Raw genomic sequence first — 24,035 nt, forward strand, 5'->3', positions numbered from 1 at the left:
ACCAAGAGAGACTATGAACGTTTTGGACGCTTTTATTTTTTGACTAAAAACCAAATACATTTAAGTGCAATGTGGAAAATAAAATAATCCTTAAGGGCTATACATAAAACCAATCTGCAACATTACATCACAATGTCTTGATAATGTGTTGTTGCTACATGACCATTTGGCCACTGGTTACAGAAGCTAGTATGATAAGACTTTCCGTTACCAAGTAAATATTATTATTAAAAAAAAAAAAAAATTATCTTGAAAATATACATATGACTTCTTTCATAGTGACACCCCCCCCATATATATATATAGGCACATCCCCTGCCACTCAAATCATCGGACCATGTTTAGGTCCTAAGTGACTTATGAAACGAAAATCATCTTTCACTATGACAGAGTGATCTCAAGAACTGTCTTTGCGCAGGATCAACTTTTAATCATAACATATAATGAAAACAGATGACTGTTAGCAACAGTGCAGAGGTGAGTTAGAAAAAAAGTCACTTCTTTCCCTTCCTTCCTGAGGAGGAGCTTGGTCTTTTCTTGCAGTACTTTGCCTCCAGGTTATCCATAAAATTGTTAAAGCCTGCCTCTTTTGACTTCTGATTTTTCTGAAATAAAAGAAAAGGAGGAGGGGGATAAGAGACACATAACCAATGGCAGCTTCGAAACAAGGTCAGTAATGGTTTTACAGTTACGTTGTACCATGTTGGTCAACTAACTGTCTCACCTTGATCATGGCCACCAGGCTGTCCTCGCTGTTCAGGCCCATCTCTTTCTGCATCTCCTCTGCCTCTTTACGCTCTTTATCGGCCTGGAAACACAATGACACAAACATTGACAGCTGCAATGGGGACCATACTGATGTTCACCTGTATCAACTAGCCATGTCTCAAAATGCACTGAGGGATATATATATATATATATATAGTGGTGGATTAGTTCACACACCTTGCGTTTGCGGCTGCTTTTCTTCTTAGCACTCTCGTTGGTGAAAGCCTTGTGAGCCAGCAGCTCCTTGGAGTCGATGGCGCACTGGAGGACGGCTCTGATCCGTGGCTCGTCCTCCTGGGTGGCACACAGCACGTTCTCCATGATCATGTCCATGTCGCCCTTGTGCTCCTCATAGACCCGCATCAGATCATGCTTTTCTTCCTCAGAGTCCTTGTAGGACTTCTCAAAGTTCAGGATATCTTGAAGTGTGATCTGCAAAGAGAATGCACAGTCTTGACATAACTGATCATGTCCAGGCCTGGGACTTTCTGAATGTACAGTGTTAATTCATTGTAGCTGAGATTTTAATTTAAGGCTGCAGAATGTAAAAACTGTGCAAGGTGGATGTGAAGACTTTCATTAGGCACTGAATGTATCAATTTGTAACTTGCACTGGGGGAAAAAAATGCATAACTTGAAGTCCTACCTTAGGAAACATTGTTCTCCAATATTCTTCCCAGTTACGATCTTGGTCAAGTGAGTCGGACTCCTCGTCTACTATGCCCTGCTCGTCGTAAATGGCCCTTTGGTCTTTGTCACTCAAGACTGCATACACCTTCCCTAGAGTCTAGTAACACATCAAGATACCAAACAGGACAGAAACTGATCATCTGACACCTGCTCCTCCCGATATATCAACCAAGGTTTTAAAGGTAAATAAACATTCACACATTATTTTCGAATGCAAGTGTTGTCTTGCCTACCTGGAACTTGGCAGTGGCTTGCCCGTCACCTGGTGATCTGTCAGGGTGGACTTGTAGTGAGACTTTATAATAACCCCGTCGAACCTCTGCCTCCGATGCATCATTTGTGACACCGATTACATCATAAAGGTTTGACGTCTTGAACAGCTCCTCACACTGATCCAGTAAACCCATGTCTGCTTCCCCTAGCAACTAGAACAAATAAAGAAAAATGCAACATAAAATGTAAACAATGTGTGTGGAATTAACTGGCAGTGATATAGCTAATGTAACTAGCCAACTAACGTTACGCTATCCCCCTTAACGTTACTCTTCTGGCTCTCTTTCTGCCCAGTCAGTAGCGTCTATCTCCAAGTCACTTCCCCAAAACAATAACCAAAGGCACAAAGTCGTCAATAACGTGACTGTCAATTTCAATAATTTAGCTTGCCGCTCAACGTTAACTAGCTAGCTAGATTGCGCTACTTAGCGAGCAGCTGATGCTAGCTAACGTAAATATCTGACTGACACTGGAACTGGCCCCGGCCTCTACCTACATAAATTGTGGAACTAGCTATTCCGACTAGACATACCAACAAAAATAACAATGTCTCCCAACTCACGCGTCCTTTGACTGAAGTGAATGACAGGTTATTATTGTGATTGTGTCCGTGTCTTTTGGATAGCTAGCTCGGTACCTTTCTAGCTCCCAATTGTCAACAAGCAAGCACCTCTCTACAAAATTTGGCGCGGTATTTGCGTCATCGTGTAATTCATATGAGCGCCCCACAGGTTTTCGAAACAGCCTCTTCAAAGATTCTCAATGCACTTCATTACCAGATGCCCAATGTTTAAATGCCAAAGTAAATAAACGTATGGGGTTTTCTGGAACGTCAAGTATTTAAAAAAAAAAACGGTGTGTTTGTATAAGGTAATGTACAACTTGGTAGCTATGAAAATATAGTAGCTATCTCTTTAATAAACTCAACTCACTTCTAAACCGGAACTAGAAGTTTGGAGTTCACAAAATACTTCCGTGTGAGCACATTCACAAAAAAAGTCTGTACTCCTAATTAATCAAATGTATTGATGTACTAGCGTCACCTGTATGTGGTATTATCTTAATATTTCATAAATGCTAATCTGAAAGAGTGGTCAATTAGCTACGGTCGTGATAAACACCAACAAACAGAATGTCAAATTTCATCGCGTTGCAGACACAGTTGGCCTCTGTCATGGAGACCCTTGTTCACGCGGCGGTGGCCGAACTGGGTAAACTTGTAGAGGACAGTTCTGTTTTCGTGTTCAGCCTGGAACTGACCCAGGGGCATAGCGAGGATGAAGAATTATCGGCAAAACTGCAGACGGAGAGTCAGAATAAGATGGTAAGTCACCATGAGTGAGAGAGGAAAGGCCTAGCAGCTGGCTAGGATACTGAAGCAAGCTAGTTAACGTTAGCTTTTCCCTTAACACAGATCAGTTGTCCAATAGAACATCATGTTTATTAACAGTTACAGGTGGCAGATACCATGGAAAGTGGCATGCATGAATACAATAGCCACCCTCAATCTATTCATGGTATGTTTTGAAATAATACATTGCTTATCTCTTTCATTTACAGACAGACTTTGCCACAATCATGGAGGTACTTGGCAATGAGGCATTGGGTAAAATAATGAAAATTGTGGATGATACAAAGTTTTTGATGGACTTTGAATCCAAGTCCTTCAAAGGCCATAGAGGGAAAAAAGCCAAACCACAAGCGAGCATCTTGAATATTCTGTCAGTTGGAGGAATGGGTAAGTAATAGATGTTTTTATTTCTTTATCTGTTGCACTACAAGAATAACTTAAAATTACTTGCTTCACCTGAAGAAGAATTACCTATTTATGCCTCACTTCTCTTTCATTGGTGCAGCGGAGGAACATTCTTATGGCGGAACTGGTAAAACTGCGGAGCAAACTGTTTCAATGGAGGTAAGCTCTTTGCAGATTGCTTCAAAAGTCATGGAATTGTTATCAAATTTGACTTATCACATGCACTGAAATACATTTTACATTTTTACATTTTAGTCATTTAGCAGACGCTCTTATCCAGAGCGACTTACAGTAGTGAATGCATACATTTTCATACATTTCATTTCATGCATTTTTTGTTTTGTACTGGCCCCCCGTGGGAATCGAACCCACAACCCTGGCGTTGCACACACACCATGCTGGCGTTGCAAACACCATGCTCTACCAACTGTGGCTCCATGCTCTACCAACTGAGCCACAGGTGTAGACCTTACAGTGAAATGCTTACTTACAAGCCCTTAACCAACAATGCAGTTTGAAGAAAAATCCCCCCCAAAAATAATAAATAAAAGTAACAAATGATTAAAGAGCAGCAGTAAAATAACAATAGCGAGACTATATACAGGGGGTACCGGTACAGAGTCAATGCGCGGGGGTACCGGTTAGTTGAGGTAATTGGGTAAGGGCCCATAAAACGGCAGCCATCCCCTCCGGTGCCATTATCACAATGTAATCGTTTCTGCAAACACTTTGGCTGGTTTCAATAGACAAACCGTTAAATGTTTGTAGTCTGTGCCATTTCTAAAATATGATCCAATTATGCTCCTAATTTTCACACCTATTCAATCTGTTTGTGCTGGTAGTCTGCAGATGTGGAGGAAGTGGACACACCAGAATCTCCCCTTGTCTTGGCTGTTTCTGTCAAAGACGAGCATGGGCAAATAGACCTGGGAGCCATTGCAGAGAGTAAGCATAAAGCAAGTACTTGTGTCTTGACGGTACATAAGATCAGCCCATATCATAGTATTAACTGCCACCTGAGATTATATTTTTTCATGGCTATTTTGTTTACGGACATGTTTTATGCATGTCTTACAGGAGCTGCCGATGATGCTTTTGCAGGAAACTCTTCTTCAGAGCACCAGTATGGTATGATTAGCGATGACCCCCTGGTGAACCCCACAGACATCCTATTGGAGACTTTGTTTGCCCAAAAGAAGCTCTTCATTTGCACCGAGTGTGGGAAAAGTTTCTCCACACAGAGTAACCTCAAATCCCACCAGCGACTTCACACTGGCGAGAAACCATTTGTGTGCATGTTCTGCAACAAAGCCTTTGCCCACAAACAGAGTTGTAATGATCACATCCGCACCCACACTGGTGAGAAGCCCTTCATATGTGGCGTGTGTGGGAAATGCTTCGGCAAGCAGGCGCACCTCAAGACCCATTCGATAATCCACACGGGCGAAAAGCCTTACAGCTGCACTGTGTGTGGCAAGAGCTTCAACCTGGCTCAAAATCTGTCTAGACACCAGCAAATTCACACGGGAGAGAAAATCTTCACCTGTTTACTGTGCGGGAAAGGCTTCACACGCGCTGTAACACTGAAGACCCATCAACTTATTCACACTGGACAAAAGCCCTTCAAGTGTATTCAGTGTGAGAAAAGTTTCCGTCACGCTGTCAATCTGAAGAACCACCAGCGGATTCATACAGGCGTCAGACCATTTAGCTGTGACTTGTGTGGCAAGACATTCCGTCAATCGGTGAATCTTAAAATACACAAGCGCATCCACACTGGAGAGAGGCCATATATCTGCACAGAATGCGGCAAGACCTTCAGTCAGCAGAGTAGTCTCATGTCTCACGGACGCACCCACTCTAACGAGCGACCTTTCCAGTGTAGCTTCTGCGAGAAAAGATTCAACAATGCCAACAGTCTGAAGTTGCACCAGAGAATCCATACAGGAGAGAAGCCGTACAGCTGTGAAATCTGTGGGAAGACCTTCAGTCAGGGCAGTCATCTCCGAACACACAAGAGGCATGTCCACGCAGGAGGGAAACAGTACATTTGTGATAAATGTGGGAAGAGGTATTCAGACAAACGGAATCTTAAGATGCACAAATGTGTTTATGCCTCAACCTAACATAGTGATGGGCAAATGGTTTCAATCTTTGAGAGGCTTTTGTTGTCGTTTGCGTTGCTGTTAAAGAGAGCCTTGAAGCCTGGCACGTTAATCGCTAGGGGAACCCACTTCAACTTGATTTTAGCCTGAGCAAAAATGTATTATTATTATTATTATTTTTTTTTATGAAATAGGATTTGCTGTCAGGAGCTAGGTGTTTTTGTTCCCATTTAAGCAATTATGAAAAGTAAACTAGTAAAACGCAGAAACCAAATATGCCTATGTTAAATAACGTAATGTTAGTGTATACTGTATATAATCATGCAACTTTTATAAGATAGGTGATTTAGCTTAAATAAGCATATAGCTAACATTTTGCAGCCAGAGATGTATTGATATTATTTGGAAAAAGCCTGTAAAACTGAATCTGGAGGTTGGGCTATGAAAAAGCTGTAGGTTATGTATTATAACAGAACCGCTTGGCTGACTAGCCTGTACTTTCACAACATCAGTCAGATTTTATTTGTTTACCACATGTACTTGTTTCTTAAAGACCCAGTGCAGGCAAAATAAAATGTTCCTGTGTTTATATCATATTGTACAATAGCTGATGAAATAAAAATCAGTGTTATTTCCTGATAGTTGCTGGTTGAAAATACAATTTAAACATGACCATCTAATCAGCAATTTTGCATGGGTGGGAGTTTCGTGCTTTCCATGGTGACATCAACATGAGGTAAATTGGTTAATAGACCAATAACAAAGTGTTCCAAACCTCTCTGCCAATAACAGCTAGTTTTCAGTTTTCTCCTCACTCAGACAACTCTTAGCAAAATTATTGCTTGAGAAACTTTTTTTTCCTAAAAGCAATTTGTCAATTTTAATGAAAATCTATTATAGTAAGGTACTTAATTGTTGCCCAGAAATTATTTGATATTGATATAAAAAAAGTCTGCATTGGGCCTTTTAAGGTTTGTTTTCTACAGACTATTTTATAGCCTTTGTTATTTTCTATACTTTATGATGTAAATGAGACAAATCAACACATGTAGTAGTGGGAGGGAACAAATTGGTTAAAAAAATATCACATTAAATTACAGGAATGTAATCAATAAAGACATGCAATGCTGCAATGTTTGGCATTTCACCTGAGTGAACTGTGTTTCAGTTATGGATTCACATTCAAATGGAAACCATACTATGTTGTGTTATTGCTGTCCAAGTCACAGCTAATGACGTTTGATGAAAGAATGGTAAACACAGTTGAAAAGTTGACATTTGCAGTTGCAGAATTCTTTGAGGCTCATTTTGGTGATTAAGATGGATTTTGGTTGGTTTTCATTGTTTTTTTCCCCCTATTTTTAAAAATTATTTAAGTATGTGAAAACACTGTTAACCTAGACATTAGTCTGGGCTGTTGCAAAGCTGGATATTTGACACGTTCGAATAATAAATCCTTTATTGCTTCCAAAAAATTATTATATTGCATTTCACCGGATGTATAAATGTGAAGCATCCGCTTGGCGAATTCACTCACTACCAGCCCAATGGGAGAAATTAGAACGAGATGGATTTTCTGCACATTTTCTCATCGAATAAACACTTGATGTCAATACAGTTTTCTGTTTGCAAAACTAAAATATGTTATGAACAGAGTGAACTAAGTTTTGTAGACATTACCCTTTGCGAAAGGTGTAAAACATTTCGTTGTTTAGGAGTGAAAAGGCGAATTTAGTTATTGCCCACATTCGATTCACAGAGTAGGTGTTCCTAACGGAAATATGCAAATTATTTGCTAGAACGCGCCAATAGGATCTTGCTAGCTCGTGCTTGGCTCTGCCCACCTTCCTGTTTGTTCTGCCCACTATGACTAATTTGTTCCCATTTGACACGACAGGCTGTGGTCTATCTTGGTTTAGTTAAAGATCTTCCTAGTCAGACTTGTTGCCTCCCACAATGTATCAGTGCTAACTGTTTTTGTCTAGGGACAGGTTTAAGGAGACCAGTGGCAGTGCGCATGTGGTTGTGGATGATTCAGCGAGAGTCGAGTTCAGTGAGCAGAGCACTTGACAGCGGCGAGTTTAGCAACACTAGCTAGCTACTGAACAAGCGAAACAAGCGTTTTTTCGGACAATGAATATTTGACAATACATTTTAATGAACAAATGAACACTAGGAGAGAGGCGAGGACAAAATCTTGGTGCTTTGGTGGACCATACATAGCCATACGCCTGGCTGAAGAAAAAAACTATCTGCTTCAGGGAAAGGTGTTAATGTTACTTGACAACTAGCCATAATGTTTTGGATTTGACTTGCTCAGTCATAGATATGGTGCTTTCATATCAAGCAGTGTTTGTAAGGCCATTTAACTGAACATTTTTATTGAGGTAACTAGCTAGCCAGGCTACTGCTGGCTTGAATTTGCTAGCTAGCTTACTAGCCAACGTTAGCAATTGGACCTGCACTTGTTATTCAATCAACCAGCCTATTCACTCCTCAATTCAGGAATTTGCGGTCGTGCATGTTAATGCATCATCATCTGTTTCAATAGGTAAGTCCGAGTTTGAGTCGCCTATGTGTGTCAGTGGAAGTACTACTGTCTTGTCATTAAATTAACAATCCCTTCTCAGGCCTGTTGCAGCAGCTAAGAGACAGCGACAGTATATTGGTATGCCCAACCTGCACTACTATGTGTCAGAGATACTGTTAAGCATGTTATAACATTTCAACTTCTAAATGAGCATCAGACACAGACCAGTGTTGGCCCCTTACTGGCCTTGCTGCTTGGAGGCTCCAGTCAAATTGGCCCAGAGGTAAATAATCCCTTGTTTTACTGCTACAAATTACTCTCTGAAACAACATTCCATGCATACTTCAATTGAAAGTGAGTCCAACTGCAACTTGTAAAAACACTGACTTATTGAAGTGTCATTGTTTTGGCCTTGTCATTATAAAATCCCCCCACAGAGTCTCTAGCAAGTTGGCAACTGTGATGAATTCAGTTGTTCGTGTGGTGGTCATTGGAGGACAGCCACACTGCACAACAGTGAATGAGATGAACAAAAGCCATTGTCCTCTTTTAAAATAACCTTCCATGTGTCAGGGTCTAGGCAGCTTATGTTGGATTTAAGGTATGGATTTGGCTCCATAATAGTAAAGAAAAAACACAGGGAACCCTGATTCCCAGTGGTAACCTACACTCTTTCTCTAGCTCGTAATAAAAGTAACCATTACAGAGGCAGAAGGCCTTGCATGAGGTTATGGAGGTCAGTGAGCCACAGAGTACAGGCCAGGGATTTCTGCATGCACTGACGCAGAGGACCTGCAGAGAACAATTATCAGTCAAGCCTGTCCTAGTTTGGTTACTGTATCCTAAGTTGTTAGTGGATATTGTCAATGTTGGGTATGCTGAACATTTTGTGACTCGGGTTTTTGCTCAATGTTGTGTTTTTACAACGTAACTACCATGTTATTACAACGTAACTACCATGTTATGTCAGTGTTTCTGACACACATGCTTGTCATTTGCTTGTTTATGATTTTCATTCGCTCTTTACAGTCAGCTATACAATAAAACAAGTATTTGTTGCATGTGCCGAATACAACAGGTGTAGACTTTACCATGAAATGCTTTCTTACAAACCCTTACCCAACAATGCAGAGTTAAAAAGTAAGAAAAATTTGCACAAATAAAATGCTGTCCTAGCTGTTAAATAATATAGCCACACGTTTCCTTTCCTCTAAGGTTGAGCTGTATCTTGAATGTTTCGATATTGGGGTTGTGTTCAGAAGGGTTTAGAATGGTGCAGACAGAAATATGTAGGCTAATGTATTAGAGCTAGAGCTCACATGAGTGCCTGCTTACTCTCCATGACAAAGAAGAAAGTCTGTTCAACATAAGGGCTATTTTTATGTGAACATTCTATAACGTTTCACCCTCCTGCATAAGACCCTGATCTCTGAGCTCTCTCTGGGGTGTCTTTAATCACTCTGAGGAAGGGATTAAATTCCCACTGTGATCGTTAACAAGATGAATAATGAACCAGTGTTCCTGCTCATCCTACTTTATGATGTCCCACCAGAGTTGAGAGAGTGGACATGGGCCTGATACAGTGGATGTGCAGTTTGGTTAAAGAATGGCAACGTGAGGCCTTGGCGCAGGGGAATAAGAACACCAAGGTTGCCTATCTTCCCTCCTGGCCCACTAGCCTGGACACGCCCCATTCTGTCTCTCATCCGCTCCACCTCTCCTCCAAGCTCTTCCCTGTGTGCCAGCCCAGCCTATCTTCTATCCATAGATAATTAATGGACCGTGCCTCTGTACCTGCTGGGGTGTGGCAGTCTCTGTCCGCTGCCAACCCTGTGTGGCCTGCTGGAGTTAGGTAGGACAGTCTATCTGTCCTGAGAAACAGTCTGGCATATTACCTATCCAGCTGTGAGCCCTTCATCAGAGGAAATGGAGAAAATAAATCTCAAAATAAATGCCCCCTCAGCAGTTTGGCCAGTGATTCAAAGTTGCCAGGCTGATAAGAAATGGTTTGTGTTTGCTGTTCTTGTAAACACCGTCTGTCTCAGGCTCTGAAGCAAAAGGAAGACATTTAGGCCCGTGTTCTTATCAGTGGGAGCATGGGAAGAAGATGTAGCCCGTTGGCATGCTTTACAAAACACTCACAGGCCAGGGTCCATTCATTCTTTTGAACTTTGTTGGACCTGCATGTTTGTTATCTGAGGTGTGAATTTCACAGGTTGAGTCACCATATGATGACATAGGAATGATAACATAGTAACACACACGCGAGATGCCTTGTTCCCTCATTATCTGGTAGAGTCAGAGATGAAGTCAGCTTTTAGACTGTGTTTCTGTTTTGAGGGTAGGGTTTGGCGGTATCGTCATACCGTCCTTCTCTCATATTGGGATTTACGGTTTTACAGGCTTAGTACACAAGGGGGCTTCAAAAAGACGCAAAAAAAGCCCATTGGGTGTTTATTACCAGAATGCTAACAAAATTAGCACAAGTAATAGTGAATTCCCATGGAGGCTGCTAGCAAATAACTAATTGCAAAGACAGGCAATCCATCTCAAATATAAACGCAACATGTAAAAATGTCAACGGTTTTACTGAGTTACAGTTCATATAAGGAAATCAGTCAATTGAAATCAATTAATTAAGCCCTAATCTATGAATTTCACATGACTGGGCAGGGGTGCAACCATTGGTGGACCTGGGAGGGCATAGGCCCATTCATTTGGGAGCCACGCCCACCCACTGGGGAGCCAGGCCCAGCCAACCAGAATGAGTTTTTCTCCACAAAAGGGCTTTATTACTGACAGAAATACCCCTCAGTTTCATAAGCTGTCCAGGTGGCTGGTTTCAGACGATCCCGCAGGTGAAGAAGAATAACGTGGAGGTCCTGGGCTTGCGTGGTTATAGTGGTCTGAGGTTGTGAACCTGGTTGGACGTACTGCCAAATTTTCTAATACGATGTTGGAGGTGGCTTATGGTAGAGAAATTAACATTAAATTCTCTAACAGCTCTGATGGACATTCTTGCAGTCAGCATGCCAATTGCACGCTCCCTCAACTTGAGACATCTGTGGCATTGTGTTGTGACAAAACTGCATATTTTAGAGTGGCCTTTTATTGTCCCCCCAGCACAAGGTGCACCTGTGTAATGATCATGCTGTTTAATAAGCTTCTGATATGCCACACCTGTCAGGTGGATGGATTATCTTGGCAAAGGAGAAATGTTCACTAACAGGGATGTTAACAAATTTGTGCACAATTTGAGAGAAATATGCTTTTTGTGCGTATGGAACAATTCTGGGATATTTTATTTCAGCTCATGACCAACACTTTACATGCTGCGTTTTATATTTGTGTTCACTATGTGTATATATAGGTAGGAGCTACTGAATGTGATTTTTGCTGAGTTTGGCCATTTACAGGCAAAGAGACGTTCTGCAAATGAACAAAGTTTTGACACAAGCTTGTCTGATGGAAGAACAGTACAGGCTCTGGAGCAGCATGTGTACATGCTGTGTCTGTGTGGAGTCTGGAGTCGCTAGGGCAATGGGCCTGCCTGCTCTGCTCGGAGAAGAGGTTGGGAGGAGCAGACAGGCCTAGAACCGAGAGGAGAAAAAAACGCAAGGAAATCAAGCAGTGGCAGCTGTACAGATAACTCATCCAAAGTGCTTTGACTTCTCAAACACGTCAGAAAACGAACACTATATGACCCTTAAGGGTCGTATTAACGCACATATCTGTTTTTCACGCAAGAAAAAATTATGAAATGTGTATAAGAAATATCTTGCTGCGTTTTGTAAATGCAGATCTAATATGCTTCTTATTGTAATTTCTGCTCGGCATCAGACTCATTTTGTGCTTCAGTTGCACTTCTCCAAACAGCTCTCTGATGTGTAGCTACTTTTCTCTGGCATTTTTCTTGGTGTAGCCTGCCTTTTTTTCTCCGGTAAAATGAAAGATTAACTTTAAGCTAAACATTAGGAAATGTAGCTAGCTACATTATTTATCTGATAAACATATGTTTTAGCAAAAAAACACTTATTTTAAGCTCATTTACTCTTGTGGCTGTCAGCCATACACCGTTGTACTTCTGTTGTCATCTGATGAAAATTAAGCTGTTTTCTGCTGAATTCATTGCACTAATGTATTTTCTGTGAAGGAAAACTATAGTTGCACGTCCCTGATCACTCTATTGAAGCAAAAGAAAACTCGTTCACCTGTTCTGGGGAACTACAGTAAGCTTCATAATGTAAAATAATGTGACAGATGAAATGAAGAACAGGATCTGCTTTATCTCCTAACGTATGGTACAAGTCCACTGCAGGTATGTCCTTAAAAATTAGCTACAGATATTACAATTTATTGAAAAACTTACAAGGAAATAGTCTCAATGGTATTGAAAAACCATCCTGTGGTTATTTCCAAATATCCCGGTATACGGTATATACCGCCCAAGCCTATTTGAGGGTTCATGAACCTGCACCTGAGCTCTCTGAAACTCTGTCTTTAGTTGTCTTCTGTTTGGTTTCCCAGCTGGTGCTCTGGAACCTTGTATTGTGTGAGCACTGATGAGCGCATTGTCATGTGTTTGTTTAGGGCACGGGCAGCTGTGCTGCTATTGAGGAAGGGCAATGGTTTTGTGGGTAGCGTCTTTCCATTAGTATGGCGCTATGAAAGAGTACGGCGATACAGATTGTGTAAACTAAGTTTGAGTAGGCGCTGGGGTGAGTGTAGTGTGATGCTAATAGTGATCATCCATGGGAATTCTCTATGATCTGTAAGGTTCTGTATTTATTTTCTTAGTCAACCTTGTGTTCTGTTTCATTGTGTTTTTGAACGTAGCCCTGTCTTTCATTTTTGTTAATTGATTTCACCTGCGTTAGTTACTCACCTGGTCTCATCAGCTCCTTATTTAGTTCAGTTCATTCTGTTTGTGCCTTTGTGAGATATTGTTCATTTTGACTCTACTAAGCTTTTTCCAAGCTCGTTTGTGAGAACCAGTTATAGCCTTCAGTCCTAGTTTTGATTCACCTGCCTGTTTGTCTACCTGTGTATGACTATTGCCTGCCTGTGACCACGATTCCTGTCTTCTGCGAAGGTGAAATAAACACTTGCCGCACTCTCACACTCTTCTCCCTGAGTATTCATTACATGACCCTGGCTTAACCTTCAAGATTTTCTGCCTCTGATGTAGCATATCCCCTTCTCCTTTCACCTGCATTACTGACACCTGTCTGCACTGGATACAGTAACCCAATATAAATCCCTTTCAATTCTCTAAATGTTAGTCATCTCTAGCAGCACCGATCCAAGTGAACACAACCCCAACACAGGCTTTGCCTACAGAGAAGCTGTAGCTAGTAAAGGAATATGAGGTGGTCATTTGCAGATCTAAGCTGTAGACTGCTACCGATTTGGGAGAGTCATAGCTAATTTTGGATGCTCAGTGTTCTTTTGCATGTGGTTCTGTTCCAATGGAAGTGATGAAATATCTCATTAGATTGGAAACTAGAGACAGAAATAGTGTGTGGCTGTGCGTGTGCGTGCTTCCATGTGTGTGTGTTGGGTTCATGTGTCTAACAAGGCAGAGAATTCAGTCTGTTTGGATCAGGGCCTCTGTATCAGCCCCAAGGGTTGCTTATGACTAATATGAGATTATTCAATTAGTTCAACTGTGATCACCATGAAAGTTGGGAGTGGGTGTGCAGCTGCCAGAGATGGACAGACAGACAGACAGACAGGCTGAAGGGAAGATGGAGGAGAGACACAGACCATCTGAAAGGGGGGCACTGATGTAGCCTATCTTTCTCCCCCCCTCTTCCTCTCTCCTGAGGGGAGCATACATACCTTTTCTGTCTCAGTGGCTATTTAGGGTAAATCCATCATAGTATTATTAACATGTTACTCCTTTGAGGTGATATGGAGCATGAACTAGCATTAGGGATTTTTGGATCAATTTACTGTGAGTGTACAGAACATTCAGATCCAGCACAGGACTAACCTAATGTAGCAGGAGTAACCTAACGCAGCACGACTAACAAATGCCTGAGTGGCGTTTCTTTCCTTCTGGTCCTGACGAGAGGGAAAAATAACTGTCGGGGGAGGTTCTCTTCTGCACTGTTCAACCAATCCCGTAAATGTTGCTTGACCAGTCGTGTCACAGGCTCTCTTTCTATCTTCCCTGAAAACAGAATGCATCCGGTTGTTTTCCACTCCGCTGAGGGTGCCACAGGACTGCCTGTCTCAAGGCGTCCTGTGTCCTTTGCTAAGAATAGCAGTGTACTCCCCTCTTCTCACGGCACGGAGGAGAGAAGGGATGAACGTGTGGACAGGAGGTGATGGATTTGATCATAAGCATGTTTCTCTGGGGTAGAAAAGGATTCTCCTAAACCATCACTCTCCTCTTCTCTCTGCACTGTTTTGTAATTCTGCTTGAACCACATGACTGCTTACTATAGCCTACTCATCTCATTTGCGACATGGGATGTGAGTGCATAACTTAAGACCAGCACGTGGTAGTGCAGAACACAGTAGCCAGGTTACTTCCGTTATTGTGCTTTGACTTCAGAGGAAACACAACGATTACTTTTTCATGGGACAATGACCTTTTTCTTTTTCTCAGACACAATAAACATACCATGTTACGCAACAAGGGCTTAGCCATATCCCACTCAAGTTGTTGAACGTTTTATTTCATGGTGCACACAACTGGAGTCCAACTACTTGATGACTTGATTGGTCCACTGGCTGTGACTGCAGGCATCATGCGCAGGTCAATGAGTGGATCAATTATTTCTTTTTGTTGCTGTTTAATGTTGCTATTGATCAATAGATTGAGGATGTAATGTGATCCTGAGCTTGTTTAATTTTACTGACCGTTATATTGTTGCATTTGCTTGGTCAACTAAAGAGGTAGGAGCGACAGTCTGCCGCCTAAAGCTGCTAGCAGTGATGGAGAACCAAGGACCCCCCCCCCCCCCCCCCCCCCCCCCCCACCCCCCCAGCGGTGAAAGGTACACCAGTAATGTCAGAACCTGGCTAACCGGTCACTCATCTGCTGGCCAGCCAACTTGGGGATCTGACCATCTGCTCTTCAGACTGGCTGCACAACCATCTGTGCTCCCCTCAGCGGTGGCCTGGACTCGAGTACTCAAGTAGTGTTTATGCCTAAAAGAGGCTTTCTATCATTGTTTAGCAGTGAACATCATCAATGATCAACATGGCTTTACGCCATGACAATACCATATCAGTTCAAAGATGAAGTCGAGCGTCAAATCTAGACCATATTGGTATCATTAACCTCATTCTTTCCAAAAAGATGTTACAAATTGTACATGGTTCAATTCCCCCTAAGGCAGGGGACTTCTGTTACAGTAGCATCACTGATGTGTGAATTGGAGCATGATAAATGTTCTCTCTTCCTCAAAGGATGTAGGGTGGGGTGGTGACAGAGAGGGTATGCAGAATGGGCGTACATCTGTCTGATTGGATGGACACAACATAAACGCGTAGGCCTATGTGTGTAGACCCCTAATGCATCAGGTCAGGTCCGTATGTAGCCTTGCTCTGCATCCTTCCAACCCACTGCTTGTGATCCTGTCAGCCTGACTAGTTAGACACCTCTCCCTGTCCATTTCTGCTCAGGCTGGGTGGGGCCCAGCTCCAGACAGACAGACAAGCTCCATCATTAAAATGAAAGCACTTGTTTTCCTCAGCCTCGTGCTGGGTGCCCAATCTCCCAGATAACAGACCGGCCTACTGGGGAGTCTGGGACAAGACATCCATCATTCATAACCTTTAATGTCAGACCAACGTCACTGAACTGGGGCGAAATGAGTCAAACACGTTCGTATTTCTAAAGGAAAGACAAGGTATTGCTTCTCTTTAACTAGTCTAACCAGTGTTGTTGAAGTTTAGTTTTTAATCGACAAGACAGCCTAGAGAATTCAGAGGTGAAAGATTCACATTATAGCCTCATTTCCACTGTAAGCAGACTAATGAACAGAAGCATTGATTGGAACTCCATCAGTGTTTCCTGCTCTTATTGAATTACAGATACATAAATATATAATTTATCAAAAGTCACAGCTCCAGCCCAGTTCTTTTAAATGTCTCTCGGGTGAGTTGAGAGCACTGAAGTCAGAGTTGTAGTGGGGGAACACTAGTACTAGTGGGCCTGTGTGGATCCATGGTACATCATTCAGTCATTGTCTATGACAGTGTTTCCCAACTCCAGTCCTCGAGTATCGACAACAGCACACATTTTTGTTGTGTCCCCGAAAAAGCAGGTTGAATCAGGTGTTTTTGTCCGGGGCTACAACAAAAATGTTTTCTGTTGGGAGGACTGGAGTTGGGAAACACTGGTCTATGGGGTGAAGGAGAGTGGGAGGCTGTGTCTGTCTTGCCAACTATAGGTGTTAAGGCCACATTACTGAGAGTCACTCAAAAACTGGTTACAGTAAGTCTTTCCTTACATCATTATCAGGCTCTTCCTCATCTGGATAGCAGATGGGTACGTCCTTTATCACTCTCATAACATGCTCTTCCTCTGTTAGACACTTTCCATGACTCGAGTCTTTGAATAATTCATCAGACATAGCATTTGGCTGTTTTTGCAAATCGTCTGCAATTTGTTGGATTTCCATGGAAAAACACTAGCTACTAGTGATGGATTTGTGTTACTGGTCTTCACCTAATCAAATCAAAGTTTATTTGTCACGTGCGCCGAATACAACCGGTGTAGACATTAGTGAAATGCTTACTTACAGGCTCTAACCAATAGTGCAAAAAAGGTATTAGGTGAACAATGGGTAGGTAAAGAAATAAAACAGTAAAAAGATAGGCTATAAAAGTAGCGAGGCTACATACAGACACCGGTTAGTCAGGCTGATTGAGGTAGTATGTACATGTAAATATGGTTAAAGTGACTATGCATATATGATGAACAGAGAGTAGCAGTAGCGTAAAAGAGGGTTTGGTAGGTGGCGGGACACAATGCAAATAGCCCGGTTAGCCAATGTTCGGGAGCACTGGTTGGTCGGCCCAATTGAGGTAGTATGTACATGAATGTATAGTTAAAGTGACTATGCATATATGATAAACAGAGAGTAGCAGCAGCGTAAAAAAAGGGTAGACTTTCAAGTTTGTGTGTGTGTGTGTGTGATAGATATATATAGATAGATAGAGATAAACAAATAAATCTCAGCAAAAGAAACGTCCTCACTGTCAACTGCGTTTATTTTCAGCAAACTTAACGTGTAAATATTTCTATGAACATAACTGAATTCAACAACTGAGACAAACTGAACAAGTTCCACAGACATGGAATAATGTATCCCTGAACAAAGGGGGGGTATCAAAAGTAACAGTCAGTATCTGGTGTGGCCACCAGCTGCATTAAGTACTGCATTGCATCTCCTCTGCATTTACTGCATCAGATTTGTCAGTTCTTGCTGTGAGATCTTACCCCGCTCTTCCACCAAGGCACCTGCAAGTTCCCCGACATTTCTGGGGGGAATTGCCCTAGCCCTCATCCTCTGATCCAACAGGTCCCAGACGGGCTCTTCGCTGGCCATGGCAGAACACTGACATTCCTGTCTTGCAGGAACTCACGCAAGAACGAGCAGTATGGCTGGTGGCATTGTCATGCTGGAGGGTCATGTCAGGATGAGCCTGCAGGAAGGGTACCACATGAGGGAGGAGGATGTCTTCCCTGTAACGCACAGCGTTGAGATTGCCTGCAATGACAACAAGCTCAGTCCGATGATGCTGTGACATACCGCCCCAGACCAAGACGGACCCTCCACCTCCAAATCGATCCCGCTCCAGAGTACAGGCCTCAGTGTAACGCTCATTCCTTCGACGATAAACGCGAATCCGACCATCACCCCTGGTGAGACAAAACCGCAACTCGTCAGTGAAGTGCACTATTTGCCAGTCCTGTCTGGTCCTGCGACGGTGGGTTTGTGCCCATAGGCGACATTGTTGCCGGTGATGTCTGGTGAGGACCTGCCTTACAACAGGCCTACAAGCCCTCAGTCCAGCCCCTCTCAGCCTATTGCGGACAGTCTGAGCACTGATGGAGGGATTGTGCGTTCCTGGTGTAACTCGGGCAGTTGTTGTTGCCATCCTGTACCTGTCCTGCAGGTGTGATGTTCGGATGTATCAATCCTGTGCAGGTGTTGTTACACGTGGTCTGCCACTGTGAGGACGATCAGCTGTCCGTCCGGTCTCCCTGTAGCGCTGTCTTAGGCGTTTCACAGTACGGACAATGCAATTTATTGCCCTGGCCATATCTGCAGTCCTCATGCCTCCTTGCAGCATGCCTAAGGCACGTTCACGCAGATGAGCAGGGACCCTGGGCATCTTTCTTTTGGTGTTTTTCAGAGTCAGTAGAAAGGCCTCTTTTAGTGTCCTAAGTTTTCACAACTGTGACTTTAATTGCCTACCGTCTGTAAGATGTTAGTGTCTTAACGACCGTTGCACAGGTGCATGTTCATTAATTGTTTATGGTTCATTGAACAAGCATTGGAAACAGTGTTTAAACCCTTTACAATGAAGATCTGTGAAGTTATTTGGATCTTTACGAATTATCTTTGAAAGACAGGGTCCTGAAAAAGGGGTGTGTGTTTGTGATGCACCGATTTGATTTTTTTTTTCTATGGAACGTCATTTGGGTCTTTGCGTGTAAAGGAAGATACTTGTTGACCAATCAGGACCTAATAATAACTGCACGTCACATAATAATTTAACGCGTTCATAATTGTTTTAACGTAGTTATTACACTGATTACACAATCACTTGTATTTCATGTCACAACGATTCAATGATACGTATGCTATGACGCTGGTAAAGTTGTCTCATGCACCTACAGTGCTGGTCGTAATGAGAAAAAAAAGCTAGCTACTCATGGATGCAACAATGTTCTTCCCCCAAAACATAGCAAAACGGCAATCTGTTTTAGTAGCTATAGTTAGCTAACTATATAGCTAGGTGTCATCTAAAATAACCCTAATTTATGAGACAGTTCTTATTTGATTAATGTTGGTCGGACCCATCTACAGTTTAAGTCGGAAGTTTACATACACCTTAGCCAAACACAGTTACTCAGTTTTTCACAATTCCTGACATTTAATCCTAGTAAAAATTCCCTGTCTTAGGTCAGTTAGGATCACCACTTTATTTTAAGAATGTGAAATGTCAGAATAATAGTAGAGAGAATGATATATTTCAGCTTTTATTTCTTTCATCACATTCCCGTGGGTCAGAAGTTTACATGCACTCAATTAGTATTTGGTAGCATTGCCTTTAAATTGTTTAACTTGGGTCAAACGTTTCGGGTAGCCTTCCACAAGCTTCCCACAATAAGTTGGGTGAATTTTGGCCCATTCCTCCTGACAGAGCTGGTGTAATTGAGTCGGGTTTGTAGGCCTCCTTGCACACTTTTTCAGTTCTGCCTACAAATTCTCTATAGGATTGAGGTCATGGCCACTCCAATACCTTGACTTTGTTGTCCTTAAGCCATTTTGCCACAACTTTGGAAGTATGCTTGGGGTCGTTGTCCATTTGGAAGACCCATTTGCGACCAAGCTTTAACTTCCTGACTTGATGTCTTGAGATGTTGCTTCAATATATCCACATAATTTTCCTGCCTTATGATGCCATCTATTTTGTGAAGTGCACCAGTCCCTCCTGCAGCAAAGCACCCCCACAACATGATGCTGCCACCCCCATGTTTCACGGTTGGGATGGTGTTCTTCGTCTTGCAAGCATTCCCCTTTTTCCTCCAAACATAACAATGGTCATTATGGCCAAACAGTTCTATTTTTGTTTCGTCAGACCAGAGGACATTTCTCCAAAAAGTATGATATTTGTCCCCATGTGCAGTTGCAAACCGTAGTCTGGCTTTTTTATGGCGGTTTTGGAGCAGTGGCTTTTTCCTTGCTGAGCATCCATTCAGGTTATGTCGATATAGGACTCGTTTTACTGTGGATATAGATCCTTTTGTACCTGCTTCCTCCAGCATCTTCACAATGTACTTTGCTGTTGTTCTGGGATTGATTAGCACTTTTTGCACCAACGTACGTTCATCTCTAGGAGGCAGAACACGTCTCCTTCCTGAGCGGTATGACGGCTGCATTGTCCCATGATGTTCATACTTGCGCACTATTGTTTGTACAGATGAACGTGGTACCTTCAGGCGTTTGGAATTTGCTCCCAAGGATGAACCAGACTTGTGGAGTCTACAATTGTTTTTCTGAGGTCTTGGCTGATTTATTTTGATTTTCCCATGATGTCAAGCAAAGAGACACTGAGTTTGAAGGTAGGTCTTGAAATACAGGTACACCTCCAATTGACTCTAATGATGTCAATGAGCCTACCAGAAGCTTCTAAAGCCATGACATCGTTTTCTGGAATTTTCCAAGCTGTTTAAAAGCACAGTCAACTTAGTGTATGTAAACTTCTGACCCACTGGAATTGTGATTAAGTGAAATAATCTGTCTGTAAACAATTGTTGGAAAAATTCCTTGTGTCATGCACCAAGTAGATGTCCTAACCGTCTTGCCAAAACTATAATTTGTTGACAAGAAATTTGTGGAGTGGTTGAAAAACGAGTTTTAATGACTCCAACCTAAGTGTATGTAAACTTCCGACTTCAACTGTATGTGAAGCTAGCCACAATAAGAATTAGCCACAATAGTGGACTTTGCGGTTAGCCTTCAAAATAAAAGTATGTCATTGACAGTGATGCAAATTTGTAATTATGCCATAATTGAATGGATCATGCTCAACAAGGTTGGAATGTTATATAAAATCAACAAAAGACAATTTTGTTAATTTGACAAATCTGTTGAATTCACACTGGATGTATTATACTTCAGAATTGCATTGGGGGCATACTTATTTCACCATACAGCCTTACCTCGGGATTGTGGATCAATCACATGGGGTATCAGTCTACTCAGTGACACCCAGAGAACATTCGCATTGTAGCTCTTATTGCGGGACTCTGAAACAACTGTGAATTGAGCCACATTTATTGTGAACCTATGTGTATTGAACACTATTCCTGAGGAAAAACAACACTACATGGATGTTTTGGAGTATCGTAACTCTGAGGAGGACGTTGGGAAAAAATATATTGGGTATTGAGTAGACTGATACCCCATTTCATTGATCCCCAATCTTTAGGTAAAGCTGTACAGTGCAATATGAATGTCAATACACACAATAGGCTGACTCGGGAGATGATTTCACACAGTCACAACGCTAATATTTGCGTAAACTCTTCACAGTTGTGTTCTATGGGTGTCACCAAGTAGACTGATACCCCATTTCATTGCTTCACATTCCAACCTTGTTTAACATTATCTAGTCTAAATATGGTATGATTCCACCAATTGTAACCTTCTGCATCACTTTCAAATAGGTACTTTTATTTTGAAGGCAAACTGCAAATTGCACTATTGTGCCTAATCCTTATTGTGGCTAGCTTCACAACCCGGTCCGGTCGAGCCTCACTAGCCAGGTGAAGCTAGCTGGCTGCTTATAACGTTAGCTTTGGGCAACAGGGTTAAGTAGCTGGCTAGCTATTTATTTTCATGAACTCAAGTTCAATTTCAATAGGCGAACAACAAATGGCTACCTACCTAATACTTACTCATAAGGATCCCTAAATCCTTGCTAAGAATAATGAAAATGACTGCAGTTTCTACTGGTCATTGTTTTCAGGCTGGTTGTATTGGTGCTAGCTAGGTACCAAGCTAAAGCTAGCTAGCTATCCCAGAAGTTGCGGTTGAACAAATAATGATTTATTGCCAACGCGGTATTGTAAACACATTGTTCGTGGCCAGTGTTTGCTTATTTGCAGACTTTTTTTGTACAGCTTTGACAGTGCTACTGGTAGAAGTGGTGGCGCTTGGCTTGTACGTGCAAATTCAGAACACGCAACATCCTATAATAGAACTGTTATTTGATGTGTCAAATTAAAAGCATATTTAACGCGTCAAATTGTGTTGTTTGATGTGTATATTTTTTGACACGCAAAGACCCAAACTGCGTTCCATAGTATGTCATGAAGCTTATAGCAGTGACTATATTAATGTTTAACTCTGGTAGGGCAACACCTGAAAAATAGCGCACTTGGTAACGTTAGTGTGTACCGGTGCTAGACCAGTCGCGAAAGCCAACATCACCCACGGCAGAGAACGGTTGTTGTCAAGGGTAATGAATCCCATTATCTTGGCGTTAACAGATTTCGACCTTTGAGTTGTCTCGCTGAAATGTTCTTACTCTTTCAAATGACTGCTCGACTTGTTGACTGCTTGATCCACACAGCAGACGTTGTGGGCTAGGTTAGTAATGCTGTGTTGCACGTGTAGCGCAAACTTTTATGTGGCGTCATTACGTCATGTACCTACGTTATATAGGTTTGCATGTCAGCTTTGACATTGGTTTTGCACATCAGTGTTAAACTAGACAACGGGCCGATACCAATGTTGCCATTTTTAGCTAATATCGTCCGATTCCGATATGTTCACCAATATATCGTGCATCCCTAATATATATATATATATATTAGTACCACTCAAAAGTTTGGACACACCTCCTCATTCCAGGTTTCTTCTTTATTTTTACTATTTTCTACATTGTAGAGTAATAATGAAAACATCAAAATTATGATATAACATATATGGAATCATGTAGTAACCAAAAAAGTGTTAAACAAATCAAAATGTATTTTATATTTGAGATTCTTCAAAGTAGCTACCCTTTGCCTTGATGACAGCTTTGCACACTCTTGGCATTCTCTCAACCAGCATCATGAGGTATTCACCTGGAATGCATTTCAATTAACCTCGAGTGGCGCGATATTCAAAAACCTTAAAAATGCTATAACTTCAATTTCTCAAACATATGACTATTTTACACCATTTTAAAGACAAGACTCGCTTTAATCTAACCACAATGTCCGATTTCAAAAAGGCTTTACAACGAAAGCAAAACATTAGATTAGCTATAATATTCCGACCGGGAGACGTTGTATCCGTTCAAACACTGAAAATGTAAAATGGACTCTTCACGTGCGTGCCCGTGTCATTGTTCTCAGATCGACCACTATCCAAATGCGCTACTGTTTTTCGCCAAGGGACTGCAGAGTCATCATTCCCCGTTCTGGCGCCTTCTGAGAGCCTATGGGAGCCTTAGAAAATGTCACGTTACAGCAGAGATCCTCTGTTTTCGATAAAGAGGCCAAGAAATGGTCAGAGGGCACTTCCTGTGTAGAATCTTCTCAGGTTTTGGCCTGCCATATGAGTTCTGTTATACTCACAGACACAATTCTAACAGTTTTAGAAACTTTAGGGTGTTTTCTATCCAAATCAAACAATTATATGCATATTCTAGTTTCTGGGCAGGAGTAATAACCAGATTAAATCGGGTACGTTTTTTATCCGGACGTGAAAATACTGCCCCCTACCCAAGAGAGGTTAACAGGTGTGCCTTATTTAAAAAGTTAATTTGTGGAATTTCTTTCCATCTTAGTGCGTTTGTGCCAATCAGTTGTGTTGTGACAAAGTAGGGGTTATACAGAAGATAGCCCTATTTGGTAAAAGACCAAGTCCATATTATGGCAAGAACAGCTCAAATAAACAAAGAGAAAGGACAGCCCATCATTACTTTAAAACATGAAGGTTAGTCAATATGGAAAATGTAAAGAACTTTGTACGTTTCTTCAAGTCGCAAAAACCATCATGCGCTATGATGAAACTGACCGGCACAGGAAAGGAAGACCCAGAGTTCCCTCTGCTGTAGAAGATAAGCTCATTAGAGTTACCACCCTCAGAAATTGCAGCCCAAATAAATGCTTCAGAGTTCAAGTAACAAACACATCTCGACATCAACTGTTCGAGGAGACTGC

General features: G+C 41.9%; 3 protein-coding genes across 13 annotated transcripts in view; 2 read left to right on the plus strand and 1 right to left on the minus strand.

Annotated features, from left to right (window-relative positions):
• Nucleotides 1–16: 16 nt before the first annotated feature.
• dnajc9 (DnaJ (Hsp40) homolog, subfamily C, member 9) lies at nt 17–2,632 on the minus strand. 4 transcript variants are annotated; one of them, XM_029705802.1, is made up of 6 exons: nt 2,264–2,632; nt 1,692–1,883; nt 1,415–1,555; nt 946–1,200; nt 725–808; nt 17–605 (listed from the first exon to the last, which is right to left on the minus strand). In XM_029705802.1, the coding sequence occupies exons 2-6, from the start codon at nt 1,863–1,865 to the stop codon at nt 495–497; spliced, it is 765 nt and encodes a 254-aa protein (XP_029561662.1). In that variant the 5' UTR covers nt 1,866–1,883; nt 2,264–2,632; the 3' UTR covers nt 17–494. The 4 variants fall into 4 exon arrangements, with proteins under 4 accessions (XP_029561662.1, XP_029561678.1, XP_029561670.1 ...); XM_029705818.1 differs by having other exon boundaries at nt 2,402–2,627; XM_029705810.1 differs by having other exon boundaries at nt 2,369–2,627.
• A 43-nt stretch (nt 2,633–2,675) lies between these two features.
• On the plus strand, nt 2,676–7,067 carry si:ch211-207i20.2 (C2H2-type zinc finger protein). Its single transcript, XM_029705748.1, has 5 exons — nt 2,676–3,055; nt 3,292–3,469; nt 3,588–3,646; nt 4,330–4,432; nt 4,565–7,067. Exons 1-5 carry the CDS (start codon nt 2,864–2,866, stop codon nt 5,611–5,613), a joined length of 1,581 nt encoding a protein of 526 aa, XP_029561608.1. The 5' UTR covers nt 2,676–2,863; the 3' UTR covers nt 5,614–7,067.
• A 423-nt stretch (nt 7,068–7,490) lies between these two features.
• LOC115157429 (serine-rich coiled-coil domain-containing protein 2) overlaps nt 7,491–24,035 on the plus strand; it is a 112,132-nt gene continuing 95,587 nt past the window's right edge. For all 8 annotated transcript variants that reach the window (XM_029705674.1, XM_029705690.1, XM_029705707.1 and 5 more), the window contains exon 1: nt 7,491–8,143. The gene's annotated coding sequence lies outside the window, so the exon portion shown is untranslated. The remainder of the gene's footprint in view (nt 8,144–24,035) is intronic.

The sequence above is a fragment of the Salmo trutta genome, chromosome 2 (genome assembly GCF_901001165.1).
Source record: "Salmo trutta chromosome 2, fSalTru1.1, whole genome shotgun sequence".
In the NCBI taxonomy this organism is placed as follows: domain Eukaryota; kingdom Metazoa; phylum Chordata; class Actinopteri; order Salmoniformes; family Salmonidae; genus Salmo; species Salmo trutta.

Coding starts and splice junctions, on each gene's coding strand:
- dnajc9 (XM_029705802.1), bottom strand. CDS start 1,865: ATGGGTTTACTGGATCAGTGTGAGGAGCTGTTCAAGACGTCAAACCTT. Junction 1,556..1,691: donor AAGCCACTGCCAAGTTCCAG/GTAGGCAAGACA, acceptor ATGTGTTACTAG/ACTCTAGGGAAGGTGTATGC. Junction 1,201..1,414: donor GGAGAACAATGTTTCCTAAG/GTAGGACTTCAA, acceptor TTCTCTTTGCAG/ATCACACTTCAAGATATCCT.
- si:ch211-207i20.2 (XM_029705748.1), top strand. CDS start 2,864: ATGTCAAATTTCATCGCGTTGCAGACACAGTTGGCCTCTGTCATGGAG. Junction 3,056..3,291: donor CGGAGAGTCAGAATAAGATG/GTAAGTCACCAT, acceptor TTTCATTTACAG/ACAGACTTTGCCACAATCAT. Junction 3,470..3,587: donor TCTGTCAGTTGGAGGAATGG/GTAAGTAATAGA, acceptor TCATTGGTGCAG/CGGAGGAACATTCTTATGGC.